Source organism: Lagopus leucura, unplaced genomic scaffold, assembly GCF_019238085.1.
Source record: "Lagopus leucura isolate 7727_CA_CO unplaced genomic scaffold, USGS_WTPT01 Super-Scaffold_741, whole genome shotgun sequence".
In the NCBI taxonomy this organism is placed as follows: Eukaryota; Metazoa; Chordata; class Aves; order Galliformes; family Phasianidae; genus Lagopus; species Lagopus leucura.
Genome location: NW_024962256.1, coordinates 12,000,455 through 12,025,898, shown reverse-complemented (window position 1 = coordinate 12,025,898; position 25,444 = coordinate 12,000,455). Strand labels below are relative to the sequence as shown.

Sequence of the window (25,444 nt, the reverse complement as noted above, 5' to 3'; positions counted from 1 at the left end):
TGAGAGGGGACCTGATCCAGGTCTGTAAATATCTGAGGTGTGGGGGGCAGTGGCAAGGCAGGACTCTTTTCAGCAGTGTGTGGAGACAGGACAAGGGGAAACGGCTGGAAACTGCAGCATAGGAAGTTCCGCACAAATGTGCACAAGAACTTCTTCACAGTGAGGTGACGGAGCACTGGAACAGGCTGCCTGGGGAGACTATGAAGTCTCCTTCTCTGGAGATGTTCAAGACCCACCTGGACACCTACTTGTGCAAACTGGTGTACGCAACTGCTTTGGCAGGTGCTTGGACTCGATCTCTGGAGCTCCCTTCCATCCCTGACGATTCCGTGATGTCTTTCTTGCAGTGAGGAACCCAAACTGGAACACAGTTCCAGTGCAGCCTCACCAGAGCTGAGTACAGGGGGACAATCACTTCCCCGGTCCTGCTAGGAAACTACTTCTGATAGAAGCCAGGATGCCATTGGCCTTCTTGGCCACCTGGGCACACTGTTGGTTCGCGTTCAGCTGAGCATCAATCAATACCCCCAGGTCCATTTCCTCTCCACAGTCTTCCAGGCACTCTGCCCCAGGCCTGTAGCATTGCCCAGGGTTGCGGTGGCCGAAGCAGGACCCGACATTTGTTGATCATCATCCCGCTGGCCTCAGCCCAGATCTCTCACAGGGCTTTGCTACACCCAGGCAGACTGACACTTCCAGCCAACCTGGTGCCATCTGCAATCTTACCAAGAGTGTACTCAGTGCCCTCGTTCAGGTCATCAACAAAGACATTGAAGAGGACAGGCCCAATTCCGATCCCTGCAGAACACCACTCATAACCAATCACCAGCTGGATTTAACTCCATTACTCAAACATGAAGACATCTTTTCATTATGGGCTTAATTTCTAAAAACATTTTAAACAGAGTACTTTTATTTTTGCAGTGGTTATTCTGACAGCTTGCACAAGGACTTCACTCTCAGAAGTTATGCAAACTGTAGTGACACAACCACATATGCAAATTGAATTCCTCAGAAGAATGGAAAAAAGTTGTGGTCTGTGGTTTACCTGGGTTTTGAGTTTATGAAGAAGCATTACCAGCCTTTTTAAAAGCCAGTTTTCAGCACTTCCGATGAATTTCAATTTGCAGAGGACTTCGAGCATGCAGAACTTGAATAAAAATATATTTGAAGTTCTACATGTACTGGGTTGCTACGCAGCCTAACATCAGGACTGTGCAGCGCTACTTTTAGCACAGCATGTTAGTCTCTTCCTTAAAGTTTTACTCCACTTCCTACCACATCAGCAGCAAACAGAGCAAGCAGCAATCCTACCCAAGGCACTGACGTGAGGAGGAAGGATTCAAGGCTCCTGCTTTCTTCCTGAGGACTGTTTGCATCATTCCCTACTGGTGATGAGTAGAACTGGCAACATTTTTGTTTTAAACACAGCTTCCTTGGACTGCAGATAAGGAAGGCAGAAGGAGAGGAAAGGAAGGAGGCAGCAGAACTGCTGTATCCGAGGGATGGGCTCAGGGCTGCTGCAGTTGCACTTCAGCTGGTCGCACCCAGACTTGACCTGCCACGCGCACTAAGGAACCATTTCTCCCTGCTTTGAGCCTGGTGTGCTCCACATTCAGTGGGACAAAGACAGACCTACTTCAGTTCCACACCAGTGGTCTCTGCTCCAGAATACTAGCAGCTCATTTCTCCCCTCCTTTTCCTGTTTTCCACCAAGTATTTGGAGACACTTCAGTAGCGCACACCTCACTTCACTAACAACTGAACATACAGTCTTGTCAATAAACATGCAGAAGTAACACAATGTTATAAAATATTCAGTGATCTAAATGCGAAAAAAAGGCTTCCATCTATTTAAATATATATTCCCTTCATAGGAGTTGTTTTTGTGGTTTGTTTTTTTTTCTTTTTTAGTGTCAAAAGGTTTTTAAAATCAGAACTAGCCAAGGAAACCCATACAAATTAAACCCCACTAATCAATCAAGACTGAAGAAAAATAAGCTCATCTTTCGTGGAGCTGATAGACAATATGAATCTCAAACTGGTCATTTCATTACAAATTGCATTCAACTTGCTAGAAACTGCAGTGTTGTATGGTATTGCAGTGGTGGACATAAATAGCATTGGAACCTTGACCTTCCAAGATTATAATTCCAGTCACAAAAAAGTAACAAAACACTGAAAATCCAGTTTGCTGCAGTTTCACTTTAAAACTTGAACTGCAGAATGTTGTGTTAACCATTTTTCCATAAGGGATTTAATAACAAATAAAGGAACTTCAGAACCTATTGATTCTGGAAGCTGTGATACAAACTATCGAAGTAAAACAGCACTAATGCTACACAGAAAGGATGGAAGGTTTCTAAACCTCTAACGCAAAACCAGAACATGTTAGAGTGGCTTTCACACTTAAAAAATACGCAGTTAAGCTTATAACATGTTCAAGATACAGTTCCAGTACTTGTTATATTGCTCTAAATATAACATATTTATAAACGGGAAAATTCCAAGCGAATTCAAATAAGAGGGCTGATCTACTGCAAACCACCATCAGAAATGGCTAAGATTTTAATTAAAATGTGAACATATATATTACTTATTTTTACAAAGCACCCAAACTGTTTTAAACCAGAAGACTGTCAATGAGAACAAACGATGCCTACACACTAATCATTACAAATCCAAGGGCACTTTTTTTTAAGACTGGTTTTGAACATGATATAGGAACTTCAACTTCACAAAAGCAAAAGATCTTTATTTTATTAATAAGGAAGGAAGTTTCACCTTACCTGATAAAATTCCTGAAGCCAATTCTTCTGCAAGTTTTCTGGCTGAAAAGCAAAACATAAAAAAGTTAGGAACAAGAGTAATACATTTTCACAACAATATCACAGCCCTTGTCCTTCTCTTGGTGCCTTCCATTTTTCGCCAATTAAGGGAGACGCATTTCATCTACGACTTCACTACATCCCTGCTCTTACAAGATGACCCAGTGATTAGATCCACAGACCTGACGCTTATCAAAATACCTGCTTCTGAAGTACGCCAGGATTTCAAAACCTTTGCGTGAACTGCTGACACCCAGTTTTTGCAATTTGAGAACACAGTTTCAAATTACACAGAGTTAATTCTAACAAACGGCCTCACAGACAGCTGTGCTTTTGCAGGACACTGGGGCTCCTGTCAGCAGCAAACAGAGAGAAGTGTGCAAAGTCGTTACAGAAGTTATGAAAACTGAAGAGCAAAAACATACTGCATTGTGCCTTCTATGAAGCACACAGCACACCAGATACGGTTATAGAGGTGGACGGATGGTTTCTACACATCTAGTGTGGACATTTACTGACTTATCAGCAAGATTTGCTAATTCCTGGATTGTAGGCAGAAAACACAGACCCAAATCACTCTTCTACAGAAACAGTAGGAACGCACAGTGCCTGTGGGGCACAGCAGAACACATGGAACTGGAAATCAGAGGTCCCCCATCCTTCCCCAGCAACCGTTCAGGCACTGTTTGGTCAGAGGCCAACACCAGCACCACAGTCCTGTTCTGCTGCATTTTCCTATCAAAGTGTGTTATTTTCAATTATTTGAACACAACTCTACACTTACAGATTTATTCCATAAAGAACTGAGTAACCTCCACCCACATTCCTTCAAAAAAAAAAAAAAAAAAAGACTTTTTTGGAAAGCCAAGAGGAAAAAAGTGTCACTTCTGTCCCCTGCTCTCCCCTTCCTTTTGTTGATCGCACATTCTTAATGGTCTCAAATTCAGATATAACTGGGCAAGGAGGTGAAGCTCCCACTCCCCAGGTGCTCTCATTTTCTCACAACCAGCTTCCTCAGCATTGCCTGTGGCAACTTGCTGCTGGGCTCAGAGCAGGCAAGCGCAGGGACCAGCAGCCCCTCCTCACATCCTGGCCCTGTGCACCCACCCCACACCTGGCCCAGCTCCACCTCTCAGCCAGAGGGACAGGGCTCAGCCCAACTTCGGGGTCGTCTTTAATAAACACAGGGCAAAACATTCATGTCTCCCATTCACGCCCTTCCGCTCAGCCAAATAATATTACAGAGCCACAGCAAGGAAGCTGCAGACACAAAAAACTGCCGGCAATGAAGCAAGGGATAAAATATTCTCTCCAAAAGAATACTGTCTCTGTAAGCACTTGTTCTTGCAAGCTTAACCCTTTTTCCACTCATTTTGAACTTCATGAGACAACTCCATGAATAATGATGAGAACCGACTTTCATGAAACAACGAGAAAACAAACCAACCAGGAGCTGTGTTTTCAAGCCAGTTCTTAACTGTAAGTTTTGACAGTGGCACAGGACGTACTGGTTGTAACCAGAACAGATGTGGATTAAGATGAAACCTGCTTACACGTATTGCCTGCAATTTCTGCAGGATTTCAACCAGAAGGCCAAATTTAATCCAACAAGAAGGCAAGATCTTGGGATCTGCAAAGCTTCCAATTAATCATTTCTGGCTGTTATGAAGACTAGATGAGCAAGCCCTGCACTAGACTGCAGGCAGACCAACTGCTGTGCTTGTTCTCAAAACTGAAAGCAGTGCTATTTAGTGGGTGACAGACAGCTTTCACTTAAAATCAAAAAGCCTCAGAGTCCTAACTCTCCTTTACCTTATTTACACCAGCCACTAGATGCCCCGAAGGCCTATTAATTGTGAAAAATAATCCAAAGTGGACAGAGACCAGCCATTTGTAAAAATACATATATATGAAAGAGCACTATTTTTACCTACAGCCTGTACTTACAGCAAGCAGCTGCCTATGGGGGCACAGCAAACCCAAAACCCCACACCTGAACTCAAGGCAGTGCACTAGAGTGTGATGGTCCCCACTGACAGCCTCCCCAAGTTTCAGACACAGACCTTCTATGTCAGAATAAAGCTAAGATTTTATTTAGCACATCTGGAAATTTTCAGTTGAATCAGCATACACATCTGTAAATTCTGACACATGCCCTATATGTTAAATTAGAGTAACTAAGCTTGTTCTTGCTTGAGAAAAAATTGCTACCAATCAGGAGTATTTAAAGCATTTATCCTACAAGAATCCCAAAGGAGAAAACAAAGCACAACATTACTTTGCTGTTAAACATAGCTGGAAGTGGTATCGGTTCACCCACTTGCCTCACAGCTAAATGGCAACAAACGTGGCAAACTAGGTCCCAGGCAGTCAGAGCAATCTCTGCAAACAACCTGCAGAGCCTCATCACAGCACAAGGCAATGCAAAGCTTGCCCTGCTCCTGTATTTCACAGGGGAGAGAAGTAGGTGATGCACAGTGCCCTGAAACAGCCCCCGAAAGACAGCATAGAGCACAACAGAATGACGTATGTCCATGCTGCTCTTGAATCTCCTCCAGTAAGTGGAAACACCAAGCTGCCCCTGAGAACAGATGGGTTCCTGGCTTCTTCCCAGGCTTCAGCCCTCCAGCGTTTTGGGACATTGCTGCAGCAGGTGCCACAGAGGCACAGCGAACACCTGCAGCTATCAGATATCACCAGACACCATTCAATATGAAGGACAGGTGTTACAGATGAAGAGCATCACCATCTCAGACCACAACTCTGACTAGACATGATGCCCACAGATACAGAAAAATCAGTTTCCAAACAAATTCAAGACCTCAAACCAGTGTGAAACAAATGCACAGTGGCTACACGTGCTGCAGATGGCTGCAGCAGAAGCTGCAAGTGAAGAAGCGGGAGCAGCCCGCAGACAGACTCACATGGAGGAATATCACAGGCATTATCGGCAGCTTTTAACAGGTTCTCTTTCCCTCTTATTTTCGGCTACAGCAGACACTACTTATAAGCCTTGTAAGCCACAGCAGGAATGCTCTGTGCACCCACCACTGCCTTTCACCATGCGTCTCCAGGACTTCAGCTCAGGAATAAGAACAGTTTAAGGCCAGAAGGGACCTTTAAGGCCCCGTCCTTCCAACTCCCTGCTGCGGGCAGGGCTACACGGGATCAGGCTGCCCAATGAAGAAAAGCCCCACCCCACCATATCCACCCAACCACATCCAACCCCTCATTAACAGAACCCAACACATTTGCATATCCTGCTGGCCCAATCTCTACTCTGTATTTTAAGTTTACTTTTGATTTGTGCTTCCCCATTTGAAGCCAGTTTTCTCTCTTCAGTTCTGTGGCTTAACTCCAAGGCTTTTTGGGAACAGATAACAACGGGTGACAAAAACTCAATGTGAAAAATACTAACAGGTGCAGAACAAAGGTTGCAGACTTCCCAAATAACATCTTTTGAAGAAGCAGTAGCAAAAATGCATGCATCAGGAAAAGGAGCAGCAGCACTGGAACATGACAGTGAAGTCTGCTAGCCTCACATCCTGCAGTTACATTTAATTAGACTACCAGGTTGCTAACGAGGACTCCTTCACAGAAAGCTGGGCTTAGGACTCCTGCTCCAGCCGCCCGCAGTGCACGAGGCCCAGCCTTCCGCTGGGTCAGCCTCCACCACCACACTTCTCCTGCAGCCTCGGGCACAGCAACATCCTCGCTTTGCTTTCAGCGCTCTTGGACGAGATTCTGTAAGCCAGCTCTCTGCTCCCAGCTTCTCCCCAGTCACCTCTGTGTAAATTACTTTAAGTTCTCAAAGACTAGAGATAACAGTCAAGTAGAAAGACCATTTATCTTCCTTTTATTTCTCTGTTTAAAACTAGATACAGCACATTTTGTGTCTTCCAGACTCTTTGGCCTTCTTCCCATCCACACAGTTTTTGCCCTTCATTAAATTATCTCGTTCTTTCTGTAATGTAAATGAAGGTAATCTTTTCCTTGTCCTCCCTTGCGCTGAATCCTTTCATCCACGCACTTGAGCTGATCTCCCAGCACGCAGGATCCCAAACTCAGCCTTATCAGCCTGCTTCTTTCTGGCTTCTGCAGCTCCAGTTCTCCGCAGCCCGCCATCTGCTCTGGGCATTCTCTGATAGGCAGCCGAAGAGCGCTGAGCTCAAGCAGCAGTGGAGAGAATAGAAGAAAGGAGGCAAGCACTCTCAGAAGCGTCACTTTCCTGAGCACAAAGCGACTTTCCACCACGCCTGCCCTCACGGCCCCTCGCAGCCCAAAAGCCGCCCAGGTGCCAGGCAGCCTCGCACACAGCATGCAGGCACTGTGCCCATGAGGCGCCGTTCCCAGCGCACTGCCATGCGAGGCACAGAGCAGCTTGGGCAGCCTGCCTTCACTGTGCGCTTCAGCCCCACAAACAGCCCGAGGTCTTGGAGAGCACAAGCCTTCATCCTAACCTTTCATTTAACCACGTGCAGTAAGTGGAGCCACAAATACAAAGCCCGTCCCTAAAACCTAGCTTGACCTACTCTAGCCTGTAGAACCACGTGGATCCATGTCAGAACAACAGGATGCTCATACCACGCACCGCCGCTCCCTTCAGTTCAAAGAGATTTTGACCTTTTCCTGGAATTTCAAATCCCACTACAGCCTCTTTTCATGCTGACTTCGTATTTGAAGTCTATTAGTTTCACACTGGTTACTGCATTGGTCAGGCTATAAGGAAAAGGCGCAAGCTTTCAAACAAATGGATACCGTGTGAGCTGCCAATATCCTGCAAACAAGCAGCTTTTCAAAACAAACATACAACTAGGCTATCTTTTGCCCAGTATTTCCATTTCCTACAAAGTTGTACTAGATTTACTCAATGGAAAATGGAAAAAAAGTACATGAATTATAGAAAGCATGTTCTTTTTTTCAAAGTTTATTTTTAGTCAATAATAATCTCATTTTTTTCACTTTGTGAAAACTCACTGAGCTTCACCATGAACACACAGAGAACTGGCCGCTTGGGCCTTGCACAATGAGTCGGACAAAAGGTACAAATAACCTACTCTTCAGCGCTCGAATTAAACATTCCCAGAGCCGTAGGTGGACTAAGGGGTTCCCTGAGACCACTGCTCTGATTCTCAGTGCAGGTGCTGGGAGCTCACAGCCCGGGTGCCCAGCCCCCCCCGGGGTCACGCAGCCGACGCTGCCCTGCAGACCCCAGGCAGTCGGTGGCTACGCCTGCCAGAGCCTTGGAAAACATGGGCTTGTGGCAGCACCTGGAAATGAGCGTGAGCACATAGGCCTGACACTGCTGACCTGATTCACACAGGGCTAGCATACATTTGAGTACATCCTTGAAAGAACTGAAGTTCAATAACTTTTTGGACAGCATTTATTCACTGCCATTCCTGTGAGCACACTCATACCACAGCCACAGTAGCATCATGCTCCTGCATGCACACCTTCCCCCAGCACATCTGAAACACAAACCAAGACTCAATCCCAGCCCTGGCTGTCTCGCCTTTATCCTCATCCCACGCATAAGAAAATACATGTCCTGGCATGGTACTTACTGACATACAGCGCTTTGCAACTGCCAGGATCTGAATAAAGCCGTGAATCTCAACTGTAACCTTACCCTAGTAAACTCCCAACACGTCTCAAACTTAACTTTTATTACCAGCTTCTTACAGAAAGATTAAAGGCTCTCAGATATCTGAATAAGCAGCATATTAAGAGTATTAACAATAACAGCTAATCCAACCCTATGTATTTATCAGCCCAAACTGTTTGCAAGGAGCACGGATTAACTGTATTAACAGACTCAAGCATTCAATTACTTCATACCCTGATTTTGGAATGGACTGGGGAAACCAGACCCTATACTGAAAACAACAGTAAGTAACATTAATCTGCTCCTGCATTCTGATAGACAAAGTAGAGCTCTAGCAATATTGACAACCACTACCGCAATTCTATCCTGCCTACACAAGATGGCCCGTTTTCTTTGTCGTTGTTGTTTTGTTGTTTGTTTGTTTGTTTTTTAATTAGATCTTTAAACACTTCCCCAGGTTAAACCCAGAGACAATTAATCATTATCTATAACTACTTTTAAAACATACACAGCAAGGATACAGTCTTTTTTAGGATCCAGTTTCAAAAGTTAAATCTGCTGCATAATTAAGTTCCCCTCCTTTTAAATCCCACATGAAAAACTGCTGAGCCTGTGAACTTCGAGAAGTGAAACAACACAGAGCCCCACGCACATAACAAACCCAGCAGTTAAGCTGAATGCTGTTTGCTGAGTCCTGCACAGCTCCGCCCAGCCATCCCAAAGAGCCGGACAGCAGAAGTCAGAAAGGAACCCTAGCAGTAAAAAAAAGGGAACTGCAGTCAATGGCTGGCAACAGTCTGATCACGGCCAGCAGGTCAGCGAGATGCACTGAGAGCCAAACACCCAGCCTGCAGCCACTGTGCTTGTCCTGTCATTCACATTTCACGCAAGTTGTAGCAGGAACAGAGTTCAACATGCAGCACGTTTCTAGTTCCAGCGTTGCTCCCAGGCAGGGAGACCAGCAGTGAGAACAGCCATGGGGCCGGGGGCAGGCCGGCTCTTCCTGTAGGTGATGTCACGGAGGCCTGGAAGCGCCCTGAGTGCTGCGCCAAGCCTGTGGGCTGTGACAACAGGATGCCTCCTCACAGTGCCCTGCTGTCTCAAAGCAACACACAGACCCAAGAGGCTTTCAAGCAAGAAATGAATGCTTTGAAGACAATTATGGCAGGCTAGCTAATTCGGTATGTCTTTTTGTATGCATGACATGGCTCCAACCTGATCTCTTGGGCCAAACAGCCCCAGCAGTGACTGCAGAACAGTAGGCAATGTACAAAATACCGCCTAAAAGCCATCACGGGTAGAACAGCAGAGAAAAGCCATCCTACAGCAGGCTAGACCTTCCGCATGGCCTGCAGTCAGGTTTTCTGAAATAAAAGAATCAAACACAGAATCACTATGTATTTCCAACCTGATGGTCCTCGTGGGACACTTCCAGTCCAGCCCATCTCCACACAGCAGAACCCAACCCCCCACCCTGCAGCTGAGAGCAGTGCCGCAGCGCTCGCTGAGCTCCATGCAGCTCTCTGCAGCTCCCCTTTGGGAAGCTGTAGGGCCAACACATGGGAGCTGCCCTCAGCTTCCTCTGCTCCAGGCCAAACAAAGCAAGCAGATACTGTATTGGGGCCAAAATAACAACACCCTGCCAGCTATGGCAGATCTTATTTGACCATATGGAAGAAAAAGAACCACTGCTGCTGTCTGATGTTACAAAGCTGGGAGCAGACCAAAGCCTAAATGTGGACCGAACAGTCACACAAGAAAGACTGCACCAAGCCATCACATTCGTATACATAAAATTCTACTTATCCACTTATAAAAATTACCCCTCTTCCTGAATATTTTGGCTGATTAAGAAATCAGAATGTGTTTGGGGGAAAGGGATGCAATACTACTCAATTACTCACTTTTGTAGGAAGGAACTTCCATGAGAAAAGCTCTAGAACTTAAACTTCACAAGCTCTAAACAGTGAGGTACAGCAGTGCTTATCAACTGCTCTTAGCAATACCTGATCTCTTCTTGAGAAGATAGCCACATTTACAAGATAATCGCTTTCTGATCAGAGATGAAAGGCATCCATACAGACTGGAAGGAGCAGTCCTTGAGAGCAGCCCTGCAGAGAAGGACCTGGGGGTCTCGATAGATGAAAAGCTTAACATGAGCCAGCAGTGTGCTCCTGCAGCTCGGAAAGCAAATGGGATCCTGGGCTCCATCAGAAGAGAGGTGGCCAGCAGGGACACAGAGGTGATTGTCCCCCTCTACTCTGCTCTTGTGAGGCTCCATCTGCAGCACTGCGTCCAGGGCTGGAGCCCCCAGGACAAGAAAGACAGGAAGCTGTTGGAGAGGGTCCAGAGGAGCCACGAAGATGATGGAGGTGACTGGAGCACCTCCCCTACAAAGACAGGTTGAGGGAGCTGGGCTTGTTCAGCCTGGAGAAGAGAAGCTGCAGGGTGACCTCATTGCAGCCTTTCAGTACCTAAAGGGAGCCTACAAACAGGAGGGGAATCAACTCTTTGGAAGGGTAGATAACAACAGGACAAGGGGAAATGGTTTGAAGTTGAGGGAGGGCAGATTGAGGTTAGATGTCAGGGGGAAGTTCTTTATGGAGAGAGTGGTGAGGTGCTGGAACAGCTGCCCAGAGAGGCTGTGATGCCCCGTCCATCCCTGCAGGTGTTCAAGGCCAGGTTGGATAGGGCCCTGGGCAGCCTGAGCTGCTATGAAATGTGGAGGTTGGTGGCCCTGCCTGTGGTGGCAGGGTTGGAGATTCATGATCCATGAGGTCCTTTCCAACCCGAGCCATTCTGTGATTCTGTGAAAGTCCAAGACTTTCCCAGGATTGTTACAGAACCGATTCCATGACCAGCAAAACAGAATCTTTCACATCAGAAAAGCAAAGTCCTAAAGGCAGCCATCAATTTTCTGTGAAGCAGGGGGCATACCAAAACGTGGCTCATCACACCAATATATACAGAGTAACCTAACATAAATATGCAACAGCAGGAGATCACATGAAAGCTGCTTACCAGAAACAAAGCACTGAAGGAGATGCTTGGAAATGACTTCCAATTTAAGGTAGAGTGGGTTTCATGTTTATTTTTTCTATCTGATGTGGTTCTGTACTGCATGCATCTTTAGTCAATGGCCCTATGATGTGCAGAAGTTGTTCAGAATCACCGCAAGGATGGCACAAATACCCAGTGGAGGTGCAAAGACATGCCCAGGGCCAGGCCCACAGGCCATGAGCACAAGCTGCAGCCCAGGAGCTCCCCTGCCTACGGGCGGCACTGCTGTGCTGGGTGGCTGGCTGAGCCCTGGCCCAGGGACCCGGAGGATGTGGGATCTCCTCCTTGGGATCTCCTGTCCCATCTGGACGTGGGGCTGGGCACGGCTCTAGGCGGCTGGGCTGACACAGGGGTGGGCAGAGGGCCCCACAAGGTCCTGGCAGTCTCAGCCATTTTGGGATTCTGTGAGACAGTTTGCTATTTACATACAGCTTTTCACTTCCAGCACTCTTCCTGTTGTTACGGAAAGACAGAAACGAAATTTACTGCTGTCGCAGAAGTTACCTCTTTTTTTGCCTTCCTGCCTGAATTTCAGCATCCACAAAACCTAAAGCAGGGGAAGAAGCCACCCGCTGTTTAAACAAGTAAATATTGGGGAGCACTGATAAGCGTCACATTTCCTGTTTGCTTTCAAAGACTGCTGTCCCAACAGGCGTTTGATTCAGCTGTGTCCACTGTGCCCCTCACCTGCTCACAAGATCTGCTGTGCTGACCACAGGTTTGGATAAGGACTACGGGAAATGAAAATGCAGCAGCTGTAATGCAGTAGTTAATGTCTGTTACATCTGCTTTGGATCTGAGCCCACAGGGCTGGCAGGAACACAGGGCTCTGTCCCATCCCCCTCCTGGCAGGAGCCTGTGGCAGGCAACTCATGTCCAGGCGCATCAAACGCACCTCCAGGGACAGAGGAGCACAGCCTCGCTGGGCAGCCTTGGAGCACACCACAAGCTTTCATCCCTAAACAGTTTCCTGTATTTCACTTTGTGCCCACTGCCTCCTACTCTTGCTGGACACCACCAAGCAATCTAGCTCCTGCTCGTTCACTGCTTAGCAAGGGAATGCTGACAAAAACTGAGCTTCCTTCAGAAAGGAAAGGTTTAATTTGCTCTGAAAGAGAAACAAAACAAAAAATGACAACCCATGCTGCTCTCAATCAGATCAAGGGGATGCATCCTAGCAAGCCCAAGCACAGATACAGGTTGGGCAGAGAATGGCTTGAGAGCAGCCCTGAGGAGAAGGATTTGGGAGTGCTGACTGATTACAATGCAACACAGCCAGCAGTTGCTCTCACAGCCCAGAAGGCCAACTGCATCCCGGGCTGCATCAAGAGAAGGGTGACCAGCAGGGCGAGGGAGGTGATTCTGCCCCTCTGCTCTGCTCTCAGGAGACCCCACCTGGAGCACTGCGTCCAGTTCTGGGCCCCCAACACAAGGAGGGCTGGAGCTGCTGGAGCGGGTCCAGAGGAGGACCACGAAGATGATCCGAGGGCTGCAGCACCTGCCTGCAAGGCCGGGCTGAGAGACATGGGGCTCTTCAGGCTGCAGAAGAGAAGGCAGCAGGGAGACCTTCTAGCGGCCCAAAAGGTGCCCACAGAAAAGCTAGGGAGGGATTTAGTGTAGGAGCATACAGCAACAGGACAAGGGGAAGTGGCTTTAAACTTGAAGAGGGTCGATTTAGACCAGAGGTTACAAGAAATTCTTCACTGTGAGGCTGGTGATGCACTGGAACAGGTTGCCCAGTGAGGCTGCGGATGCCTCCTCCCTGGAAGCATTCAAGGCCAGGCTGGATGGGGCTGTGAGCAACCCGGGCTACGGGAGGTGTCCCTGCCTGCAGCAGGGGGTCGGAACTGGATGATCTTTAGGGTCCCTTCCAACTCAAACCAGTCCATGATTCTACAGCCCTAAAGCCTCCATAAAACATTCACACAAGAACCATCAGGAATTTGTCCTCAGTGAGAACTTTCAAAAATCCTTTAAAAAAGAAATGGGAGGGGTGTAAATTTATTACGATCTTTGCTATCTCATATTCTTAGTTGCTTCATTGTCTCCATGCGGTCAGTAAGGGCTGCATGACCTGCTTGCTGGCCTGCCCCACAGCAGGAGGATCTGGCTAGCAGAGGTGCCCACGGCCAGGCTGGACAGGCTCTGGGCTGCCTGAAATGACTGAGGGGTCCCTGCCCATGGCAGAGGGTGGAGCTGGGTGGGCTTTGAGAGGATAATGGTCTTTATGTCAGCCACCAGCAAAGGGAACACCATTCTGCACCTCTGCTTTATAAGAGACAAGAGTAACCTTTAGCTTCTCTGCCTCTGCCCCCTCAGCTCCACTTCACAGCCTCAGACACAGGGTGGTCACTGTTATACCAAGTCCTGCCATCCTGACCCGGGGCGTGACTGCCCCAGCCTGGGGAGCTGAGCCATGTCACTGCAGATGGAAACACACAGCATTGGATGGGTTACAACAGCATGCAAACTTCCCGAGTTCCTACATTTCAAGCAAATCAGCCAGCACATACACTGAAAGAGATTTCAGTGGGGGACTTGCAACCAAATGGTGTTCCTGCAACTACACAAAAAGAAAAAGAACTTATTCCCTGCTGAGACTGCCCAGCTCTTGGTTTTGTCCCTTCTCATCACTGGGACAGACTTGACATTTCAGCAGTTTTATCCTGAAAGACTCTTTTTAGAGCTACTAGCAAGGAAGAGGAAACTCCACATTCAGTATCTTCTAGCACATGCAGCTGTACCTACCAGCAAACAAATCTGCTTCTCTCAAAGCCTGTCCTATCTGTCACTGATTTTCTGGACTACAAAAGCTGATTTTTCATCGTCAGAGGTGAGACTGCAGCATTTTCCCCATCTTATGTGGCACAAAGCTGCGTTACAGAGATGTAACATGGAGCACAGAGAGCAGCTGCCCTCATTGCTGGTACTAAAAAATGATCGGCAAAGCCACACAGCAGTGTCAGCTTGTCAGTTCTGGACAGCTGTAGCCTTAGCATTTTAAAATGGCATTGTTCACCACCTCCCCAAAGATGGCCAAATTCAAGCTAAGGAAATGTATGTCAAAAAGTAAGGGAATAATTAAGGCAAGAGGGAATATCTTCTGTTAGTGTAAGTTGCCCAGGTTTCTCGTTTAGCATTTTTTGCCCTTGCATTCAAAGTAAAAGTCCGCTCTCATGCACTTGAGTTTCCACAGGAAATCCTGCCCTTCGTTCAATGCTTATCCCTAAAGAGAACAGTTTCCTTTTGTTTGAAAGGCAACTGTGTTTAGTCCTATGCCACAGTGAATATTTCTCGGCACTAAATATAGATGCTCAAGGAAGGAAATACTAGGCAGGCAACAAAAGCCAGGAACATGAGTGAGCACTGTGTCAGATGGTGCATGCTCTCTGAACAAAAGCAGCGGATTCCAGAACGCATGCAATTTATTAACAAAAAACTGCAGACTACTGAACAACAGATTATGAACACCTCTCTAGTTTAAAAAAATTCATGGCTGCTTAAACTAAAACAAAGATCCAACACAGGTCAGAAAGATGCCTTATTAGCACCGAGGCTCGCACTACTAGTCTGACTGTTACCCTGCGTTAATGGTCACAAACTTGTTACATTTCATTTTCCTTAAGCAGACTTAGGCTACTTCTGTCCCCGAGTATGGAAACTTAATTTGCATGAGAAGGACAGACGCATATTGCTGCCTGCAGTCAGCTCCCTATTTACGTGTGCAGCATTGGCATCACATCCAGTGAGGTTCCCATTTTTCCACGGCCAAGGTCTCACCACTTCCAGCTGACCTGCAGCTGCAGTGCCGACATGACAGAGCCCTGCAGCAGCTGCTGCACGCCTGCCTGTGCCCACACCTGGCTGGGTTTTACCCCTGAAGTCAGCCATGCTGCAGAAAGCAAACCTCCAACATAGAATGACCAGCATGTCCCGGCTCAGCAAGCCTCCCCACACCACAACCCAGCAGCTTCTCAGCCCAACAGAGGCACACAGGCAGTTTCACTTGTGAAAGTGAAACCTTGCATCTAGCTTTGTTGCACAACCCAAGCAAGTTGTGATAACTTGCAACACAAACTGCCCTCACCCTACACCAGTCTTTCATGTCACAAAGTATAAACAAGCAGAACTAGGAGCCAAACAAGCACTGCTTTCACCTGGTTCTTCTGCCCTGTGCAGCCTGCAGTGATGCTGACATCCCAGCTGATGCTCCACACCACCACGGCTCTCCCCAGAGCTGCCTGCCACCTGCCAGCCCACATCATCCCAGTAGGAGCCTCTGAGCCACTGCCACCCAGATGCCTTCCTCAACTCCCAGCCTTCAGAAACATGCTCCAAAACTTCCAGCAAGAAAACACAGAGAGAAGAGCGCATTTCTTGCAGGATCTAATGGTCTACTTAAATTCATACTGAAGATCCAGTGCAGAAAACTTGTCTTTCATCCAAAAAGGCCCGTAGAAATCGCTCAAGTATGACATCAAAATACAATCAGAGCTCACAAAATGATTTCTCACACAAACCTTTCAGCTCTGGTAAGAGACCCTGAACCCCACAGCCCAGTCTTTGTCTTCACAGACTTCATTTTCTTCTTCTTTCTAAAGTGCTGAGACACTTACCCAATTTTTATTTGTCTCCACACCACAAAAACACCTCAGCAACTGTTACATTAAATTAGAACTTTGCAGGACAGGTCAAATCCCATAAGTATCCACTGTCCCCCCGGATCACCATGGATACTGCAGATAAGATTACTGCGACCACCAGCAGAGGGAAGCATCAAAGCATTCACCGTACTCAGGAGAAACACCGTTCTCAGCACAACCCGAATGAAGGTTTAACATTAATAATTATCAACCTTTTCGACAAATAACATTACCACGCTGACTCTGCACTTGCAAGTGCGGACAGTGGAACCAATGAATCAAGCTGCTCCCAAACAACAGGGGTGGCGTCACACCCAGCGGGTGGCGGAGTCACAGGCACTAACAGCACACTGCTTGGGAAAGACGTGCCTGGAGAGAACTGCCGCGAGACAGACCGGCATTTCGAACAGAACGCCGTGCAGACTTCACCAGCCCCATCGCACTCCCCACGGCTGTCTGCAGCTCCCACCGAATGATTCCTTAGCAATAAAGAGCAATAACTTACCATTTTGTAATTTTCAATACATCACTGCAAAACAAGACACAGAAATTGACCCAATGCATTTCTGTTCCTGCAGCTGACCTCACATCCACATTTTACAAAATTAAGTCCCCGAGGACCTTTCTGCAGATTTTCACAAAGTTAAAGCGAAGAAACTCAACAGTCAGCAGACAAACCGTGCAGAAATCCAAACCAGCTTTCACAAAGTACCCACTGAATTAACTGGTTGCCCCAAAGCAGCAGTTTCGCCAAGGAACTGAGATCACTGATGCCAACCCACGCCACACAGCATGAGCAACAGCTTCTTGGCATCAAGTGGGCATCAGGTACAGCCCATGCTGGGAGCTCCCACAACCACACGGATGGCCCCAGCTCCTGCAGCCAGACCAAATGCCACACAGCACTCACTAAGTTCTGCTCTGGGTTTGCCATCTTTATTCTTCTTTCAAACTCCAAAGGCCAGATGAGTACCTGTCATTATTCCTATGAAAGGAAAATCATTTCTCACTGTTTATACAGAAAGAAACTTGAAAACACGATGCGTATGTTTTCTAAAGTACAAATAAACCAGGACCAAATCCTCCAAATTTCACAGCTGTCAGCAAGGTGCAGCATTACAGTGCTGTGCTGAGGGCTGGGACCCCTCTGTGCTGCACCACCCCCAGCTCTCACCACTCCACAACAAAGACAGATCCACCTCAAACTCCAGCACCAGACATGGCAACATAACTACTTTTGCAGCATGGAGCAGGGACCCGACAGGCTGCACAGCTGTGATGAGCTCTCTGCTGCTCAGCAATGTTACTTCTGCAAAATTATTTTTCAAAATTACTTTCTGGAAGAAGTGAAAAACAGCTCATCCACAGTCTTCTACAGAAATTTTTTTTTGCATGCTTAAGATTAAGTATCACTGATTTAATACAGATGAAACCATAAAGGGTAGAATAGGACAGTAATCTGGATATGGAATAAAGTTATGTAAATAATGAGATGGGTAAAGCAGCAGAAGGGTGGAGACAGCAAACGGCTCAGCTACCAAGGCAGAAGGTGAGCAAGTTTTGCTTCCCAATTTCTGCTCCATACAACTTTCTTCAGGGGCTTCTGAGAGTGAACCTCCTTTGGTAAATGTGAAAGGAGAGCTGGCTTCAACAGACAAAGAGAAGGCTGAGGTACTGAATGAGTTCTTTGCCTCGGTTTTCACTGGCAGCCAGGATTCCAGTACTTCTCACATCCCTGAGCCCTGCATCCCTAAACCTCCAGGTGGAGACCGGGGTGGTAAATCCCCCCCCACTGTCAGGACAGAGCAGGTCCAAGACCGCCTCACGAGACTGAATGTGTACAAGTCTATGGACCAGATGGCTGCATCCCAGGGCTCTGGAGGAGCTGGCTGAGGTGGTTGCCGAGCCGCCCTCCATCGTATTTGAAAAGTCGTGGCTGTAGGTGAGGTCCTGGATAACTGGAGGAAGGGTCAGGTCACTGCCATTGACAGGAAAGGGAGCAAGGAGGACCTGGGGAACTACAGGTCAGTGCGTCTCACCTCTGTGCCTAGGAAGATCATGGAACAGATCCTCCTGGATGACATGGTTGATCACATGAGGAACGAGTGTGTGATCCGAGACATCCAGCACAGCTTCACCAGGGGAAGGTCATGCTTGACCAACCTGGTTGTCTTCTATGATGGAGTGACAGCATTGGTGGACAAGGGAAAAGAAACCAATGTCATTTACCTGGACTTCAGTAAGGCCTTAGACACAGTCCTCCACCACATCCTTATCTCCAAATTGGAGGGATGTGGATTTGATGGGTAGACCACTCAATGGATAAGAAACTGGTTGAAAGGCTGCAGCTAGAGGGTGCTGATTAATGGTTCTATGTCCAGGTGGAGGCCAGTAATGAGTAGTGTCCCCCAAGGCTCTATCGTGGGTCCAGTGCTCTTTAACAACTTTATCAGTGACATTGATGACGGAATCGAGCGCACCCTCAGCAAGTTTGCTGACAACACCAAGCTGAGTGGCACAGTCGACACAGTTGAAGGAAGGGATGTCATTCAGAGGGACCTCAACAGGCTGGATAGGTGGGCCCAGGTGAACCTGATGAGGTTCAACACAGCAACGTGCAAAATATTGCACTTGGGCTGGAGGAATCCCAGGCATCCATACAGACTGGAAGGAGCAGTCCTTGAGAGCAGCCCTGCAGAGAAGGACCTGGGGGTCTCGATAGATGAAAAGCTTAACATGAGCCAGCAGTGTGCTCCTGCAGCTCAGAAAGCAAATGGGATCCTGGGCTCCATCAGAAGAGGGGTGGCCAGCAGGGACACAGAGGTGATTGTCTCCCTCTACTCTGCCCTCGTGAGGTCCCATCTGCAGCACTGCGTCCAGGGCTGGAGCCCCCAGGACAAGAAAGACAGGAAGCTGTTGGAGAGGGTCCAGAGGAGCCACAAAGATGATGGAGGCGACTGGAGCACCTCCCCCACATAGACAGGTTGAGGGAGCTGGGATTGTTCAGCCTGGAGAAGAGAAGCTGCAGGGTGACCTCATTGCAGCCTTTCAGTACCTAAAGGGAGCCTACAAACAGGAGGGGAAACAACTCTTGCAAAGGGCAGATAACAACAGGACAAGGGGAAATGGTTTGAAGTTGAGGGAGGGCAGATTGAGATTGGATGTCAGGGGGAAGTTCTTTATGGAGAGAGTGGTGAGGTGCTGGAGCAGCTGCCCAGAGAGGCTGTGGATGCCCTGTCCATCCCTGGAGGTGTTCAAGGCCATTGGATGGGGCCCTGGGCAGCCTGGTCTAGCATGAAATGTGGAGGTTGGTGGCCCTGCCTGTGGTGGCAGGGTTGGAGATTCATGATCCTTGAGGTCCTTTCCAACCTGGGCCATTCTGTGATCTGTTTTCCACCTGACTGCATTCCTCCATCCATCTTAGGTTCAGAGCAGTTTCTCACATCACACTTTCCAGTCAAACAACCAGCAAATACAGCTCCTGTTTTCACCTCCCATTCTCTGTTCTACCCAGCAATATCCCAGCTCTCCCCCTTGCCCAGAACCCCGAGGTGCAGCTGTTAATGCCAGCATGCCAGACACTGCACACACCTGAGACAGCCTGCACACCAGCTAACTTAGACATAGAAGATTTAAATACATACTTAAATATGTAAGAGTTAAAAATCTAACAGCACAAGGAGATCAGTCGGCTGCACATCATCACCAACCTGTTGATCTCAATATATCAGTCATTCCTGTTCTTACAGCATCCCTGAAAGGTTTTACAAAAGCCTTCTGCATTAAGTTCCCAAGCGTAACAGAGGCACCTTGGGATAGACAAACACGCTCCTCCTGGCAAGCCCACCAAGTGTGCAACTGAAGTTAGAAACTTCAGCCACAAGATGAGGGGAAAACCAACACAAACATAACCTCCCAATACTACCTGGCAAAAAAACTCTTAGGATGGCTGCAGAAAACAAGGGATTTCAACAGCAAAGTCAAGCAGCTATTCTCACAAAGAGAATATGCGTGCAAATGTAGTCTGAGCAGGTGATATCCAAGCCAAGGCCTCATTCATCACTAGCAGGGAAAAGCTTTTACAGCTGCCAGGACACATGACAACAGTCTAAGCAGGGGTTCCCAGCAGGAATGACCGCTGGAATGACAGCTGCATGCAAACGTGAGCAAGATCATGGCACAGTCTGAACCTGAGAAGCCAGAAAGCACTGCCCGCATCCATGTGGATAGCTTCTCATGCTGGGCTCCAGAAGCAACTCATAAGCTCATGGAGGATGATGCTATTGGGAGAAAGCTCCACAGAGACACAGAGGAAAATAAAAATAGCTGGAGTTAACTGTATTAAAAAGGCATAGATTAATTTAAAGCACAAGTGTAGAATTAGAAATGTTCTCCAGATCACAAAAATAGCATCTCATTTCAGTACAGTTCATTGCCAGACCCGCCCGCACAGTGCATCAGTTATGAGAGTCAGTATCAGAAGAAACCCTGCCTGTTTCTGCAGCAACCCGCTGTAGCCTCCCAGCACGCTGCTCCCAGGCCCGAGGGCTCGTACCTGCACCACCGGTGTAAGGACCGTGCCTCCTGAGCGAGGCTGTGCCCTGCTCTCTGCACACAGGCACACACAGGCCCACTCCCACCTCTGCGCTGCCCCTCAGAAACACAGGCAACAGCTCTGCAGTGATCACTGGCTCAGCTTCTGGATCCTCACCTTAAAGGCTGGGGGATGGAGGCAGCAGACCACTTCTGTTCATAAAACAGAAGTGATGGAGCCCAATGAAAACTCTGGGGGGGTTTTAAGAGGGGAAAGAAGTTCTGCTTCCTGACCTACTGCACATACACTGTTCGGCACACCAGACCAGAATAAGCACGCACTTGACCATTAAGCAAAATGAGAGCTCAGTACTGCACGTAAAGCCTCTCTCCAGAGCCCTGCCTGCCCTCGGGCACAGCCAGGGCCTGACAGCAGCACGCAGTCCTGCCCTGTGTGTATGAAGGAACAAAAACAAACACAAAGGTCAACTTCCACAAACATTTCGTAGTCACATCTAACGCAGTGGCAGGCTCGATTCAACACTGCAACCCGAACGAGCGATATCAGGAGCTATCAGTAGAGCTCTCCTGACGCCCAGCCAGAAATAACACTGATACAGCCAAAATCCTATTCTGTGTTTGTGGCTCCAGAAATTCAAAGCCACTATGGAAAATTTCGTATATTTAAACCTAACTATTAAGAGATATCCTGTTTGCAATGAGGTAACACTTCTGTTTTTCTCTGTCACAAGGAAGTGCACTTCACCTAGTATCAACATTTCTGAACCGAGCTGGAATTGCTCTTTTCCTGTTTAGGAAAACGTGCTTCAAACACAAGGAGAACTGTCAAAAAGTAAAGATTGCTTTTATTGACTTGTTCCCCTGACACTTTTCACATCTTGAAACATTCTGGATGTGCCACAGGTCTCAGTGGAAGAGCTGCTCTGAGCCCTGCCCTTTGGGTACCAGTGTTTGAGGATACACTTTAAGAGACACCACAAGAACAAGGATGCACTTCAAAGGAGAGCTGTAAGCACGCTCTGCTGCACCTCTCGGCAGCCCTGGGAACACCCACTTGTACTGTGACAGGTTAACTGCTGTCAGAAGAGCAAAGGAACACTGCCCCTGTGCTCAGGGCTGACTTACGAAGACAGCAACCTCAGTAAAGATATTGTAATTTTTCCTTCCCCAGAGGGAAAGAGTTTCTGCAAATCAGCATGAACAACTCAGTTACACATCCATCATGGAAGAAGAGCTGAAAGGCAGATATGCAAATAAGTAACCGCCACATTATAATATTAGGTATTTAAAGCATGTTCTTGTAACTCTCACAACAGCTACAGGCTCAAAGCCAAGCACCTAACTAGAACCAAGCAGATGGGAACTGACTCGATTTCTCCGTCTCCATAAAATAAAAAACCTCGCTACGTCCCAAACATGCTGCAGGCAGTCATAGCAAACCTGCTGCGATTCCTACTGGTTGCACTAAGGATGGTCACAACCACAGCACAGCACTGACATCAGAGCAGAACGGCCCAGCAGCAGCCCCAGGTCCCACCCACAGGGCCCCCCAGGGGGCTGGGGCAGCACAGAGCTTCCCGGGCTTCTTCGGGGGAGGTCCTCAGCGAGCCTCCAACAAGCAGGGATTCCCTTATCGGGAGGCAGAAAAAAGCAGAAGCCAGAACTGAGTGGGAGGGAGGGCTCCAGGATACCACTGAGAAGTGCTGAGACGGCGTTTTCAAGCAAGACACATCCTAACCAGCCGGCACAGACCAAGTTAACCACGGGGACTAGGTAAAGCTGCAGAGATTTCAATGAACATTAAAAGGTCACACACCAGTGAGCAAACCACATCTCCCCCTACAGAACGCGCTCAGGCAGGCCGGACCTGTGCAGCACCCGCGAAGCACCCGGCCGAGCCGCAGCTCCGCTCTGCCCTCTCACACCAGCAGCGAGCCAAGAAGTCGTGCCCTGCAGACACGAGGACGGCTCAGGAGGCGGCTGGGCACAGCGCAGCCACGGCACTCGGCCATCACAGCCTCCCCCAGGCGCAGAGTGGGCACACAGAGCGGGCACAGCCCTTCCTGCAGTCAGGAATAGGAAAACATTTCAGATGCCATGCACCAATACACAGTCTGTTCTGGAGGAAAGAATTTTTTTTTTTTTTTTTTTGCAGTCAAATTCCATAGCAAGTAATTCACAAGTATTATTAACTTAGTTTTGAGGACAACTATAGTTTGTTCCATCTTCAACACAGATTTCAGTCTGCGGAGCAAGCCCAGTCTCTCCCCAGCTCAGCCCTTCTGGATGAGGCCGGGTGCTGACACCCCACCGACACGCACACAGCAGCACAGTGGCCAGGGGACACAGCAGGATGAGCGCAGCACTGCACGGCCCCAGGATGGGGGATGCAACCAGGGAGCTGGGCATGAAGTGGGAACGTAAATCCAGTGAGAAGCGCAACTCCCCTGTGCTTGGTTGCCAGATCTTTCTTCTCTAACCTACAAAGCTGAACTGAAATGAAGGCGCTATAAGGAGCCTGTATTTCAAAGTCTGAAATAAAATTATCTTCCCATTGTTCTTGCAGTCCTTCTACGCGTTTAACAGTCCTTCTTTCCCTTTAGTTTTCCATACAAAGTATTTCCCATAGCTACACAACACTTAACACAGTCAGGGGTTAATAAGACTAAGTAGAACGAGTTATTTATTAACTGGACTCCCAGTTAGCATCCAAGGTACACAGGCTATTAGACACCTACTTGATGTCTCTATTTCCAGCTAACAGTTACTTACAAAAACTTGGACGCACCAGGACTGGCTATACCATCCGGGTCTGTCTTCTGATCTCAGAGATCACCACATCAGCATCAAAGCAGAAATCTTGAGCTTTCTCCAGAACTCCACAGCAATATGCTTTTTTTTTTTTTTTAAACTGCTTTCTCTATGGCCAAGGAGGTCCCTGTCCCACTGCCCCACGCACCAGGAGAGCCCAGCACATCTGCCTCCCCTCCTTAGGCAGGTGGCGCCGGTGACATGCTTCAATAGATCAGAGGACACCTGTCTTCACGTTCAATTATAACCTATCGAAGAACCTCAAAAGATACCTCAAGTTGTTGGATCATACTGAAACAAGCAAGTTTTCATCCAATCCTCCAGTTTCCACTCTTCACTTACCAGAAGAACTTTAAATAGAACAACATTTCACAAAATATACTGACTAAAGTGCAAAAAAAAGGGAAGCCATGCAGCCGAGACCACTCCTGAAGGCTTAAGAAGGTCATGGGAACTGCAGGCCTTTTTGATCAGCCCAACATGGAAAGCTGCAGAATAAAACGTCAAAGCCAACAGCAGCAGCCCCACACTAGAAATCAGAACACAATGACAAGAAAGCCGCAGCAGGCTCAGGAAAATTAGGATATCGTTATAAAGCAATTAATTTCCCCTCAGAGAAGTAGCTTGGTTATTTCTAGCTTCTTCATTAAAGCAGGCTTCAAGGAGCCCTTCAGGATCTGTCTCACATCTTTGCTGCTGACCATTTGCATCGTGCCAGGGTGCAGAACCACACTCTGGGTCACCGCAGCTCCTGCATTTGGGGTGTTTGCTCTTAGGGCTCCCACCGTACCAACACAACACAGCTCCCACAGCTTTCTTCAGACACATCCTTTGTGTGCAGCTTCACAGATTCTTCAGATACAGTCAGTGAAAGACTCAGAGCAAAACCCCAGCCCAGGTTCCCTGACTGCCCTGATATGACCTCTCATTAGCACCATCCCTTCCCTCTGCTCTGTGAGCATTACTCAGCCCTGCCTTACACTGATCTGCCCATAAAGGCAGAGATGCAGCTAATTGGCTCCCAGGTGGCAGCGCCATCCTCAACTGTCACTGGGCTTTGACAAGGCATTAAGCTGCAAAACCAGGATGCTCAGAGGCCCATAGGATGAGCTGCTATGGCCCTGGTGAGCTTCAGCACAGTCATCACGCTTCCACAGAAGGAGGAACAGCTCATCTGCCTTGCAGTGCTAGAACAGTGCTAAGCGCAGCCCTTTAATCCTTCCGTTCCTTGGAATTAAGTATGGAGACAATGAATCGCAGTTTATTATGTCTCTGTTAATGTTTAACTAAAGATTTTATCTTCATTCTTTTTGTTGTTGGCTTTCACAGTATCCTTAATAGTTGGAGGAGACCTGAAGGCCATCTAGTCCAACTCCCCTCGATTTGCTGTGCAGATCAGATGATGACATAAAGGAATAAATGGTGCAGCCTAGCTCATACAATCTCATGTTTATTCTACAGTTCAGCTCTGTTTCTCAAGCAATCTGTTACAACATGATGGGAGGAGTACACAGACAGGTTGTCATAACCTAAATATGGACAGATTCCAAACACATAGAATTAGTCATGAATATTTAAAGACTGATAGAAATGGTCCCCAGAGGAGCAACTTGATCTAACCCATCTGAATTCCAATTATCAACTGCAAATTCAGCCCCACAAAAGGGGAGGTACACCTATATACATAGAAAAAAGTCCACAGAGAACTCAAGTTGTTGAGGCACAGTGCTGGCCCTGACTGAGCTCCAAAAGAAGCACATGGCTGGAACAGCAATGAACTCCAGTGCCGCCACAGTCAGCTGCGCTGTGGCAGACTCAGATCCCAGCAGGGGGATCCAGGTGATCCTGGAAGTCCTGCACTTGCAGAACAGAAGGGTACTGTTAAACACAGCTGTTAACAGAAAGGAGCTCCAAAGAAGAAAAGCATCATTGTTCCTACA

The 25,444-nt window shown here is 47.8% G+C and overlaps 1 protein-coding gene across 1 annotated transcript in view; it reads right to left on the bottom strand.

Annotated features, from left to right (window-relative positions):
- INPP5A (inositol polyphosphate-5-phosphatase A) overlaps positions 1-25,444 on the bottom strand; it is a gene marked incomplete at its 5' end in the record, with an annotated part of 209,170 nt that overhangs the window by 162,053 nt on the left and 21,673 nt on the right. Inside the window, one exon of the mRNA XM_042863573.1 lies at positions 2,790-2,831. Coding sequence (XP_042719507.1) covers positions 2,790-2,831 — 42 coding nt within the window. The remainder of the gene's footprint in view (positions 1-2,789; positions 2,832-25,444) is intronic.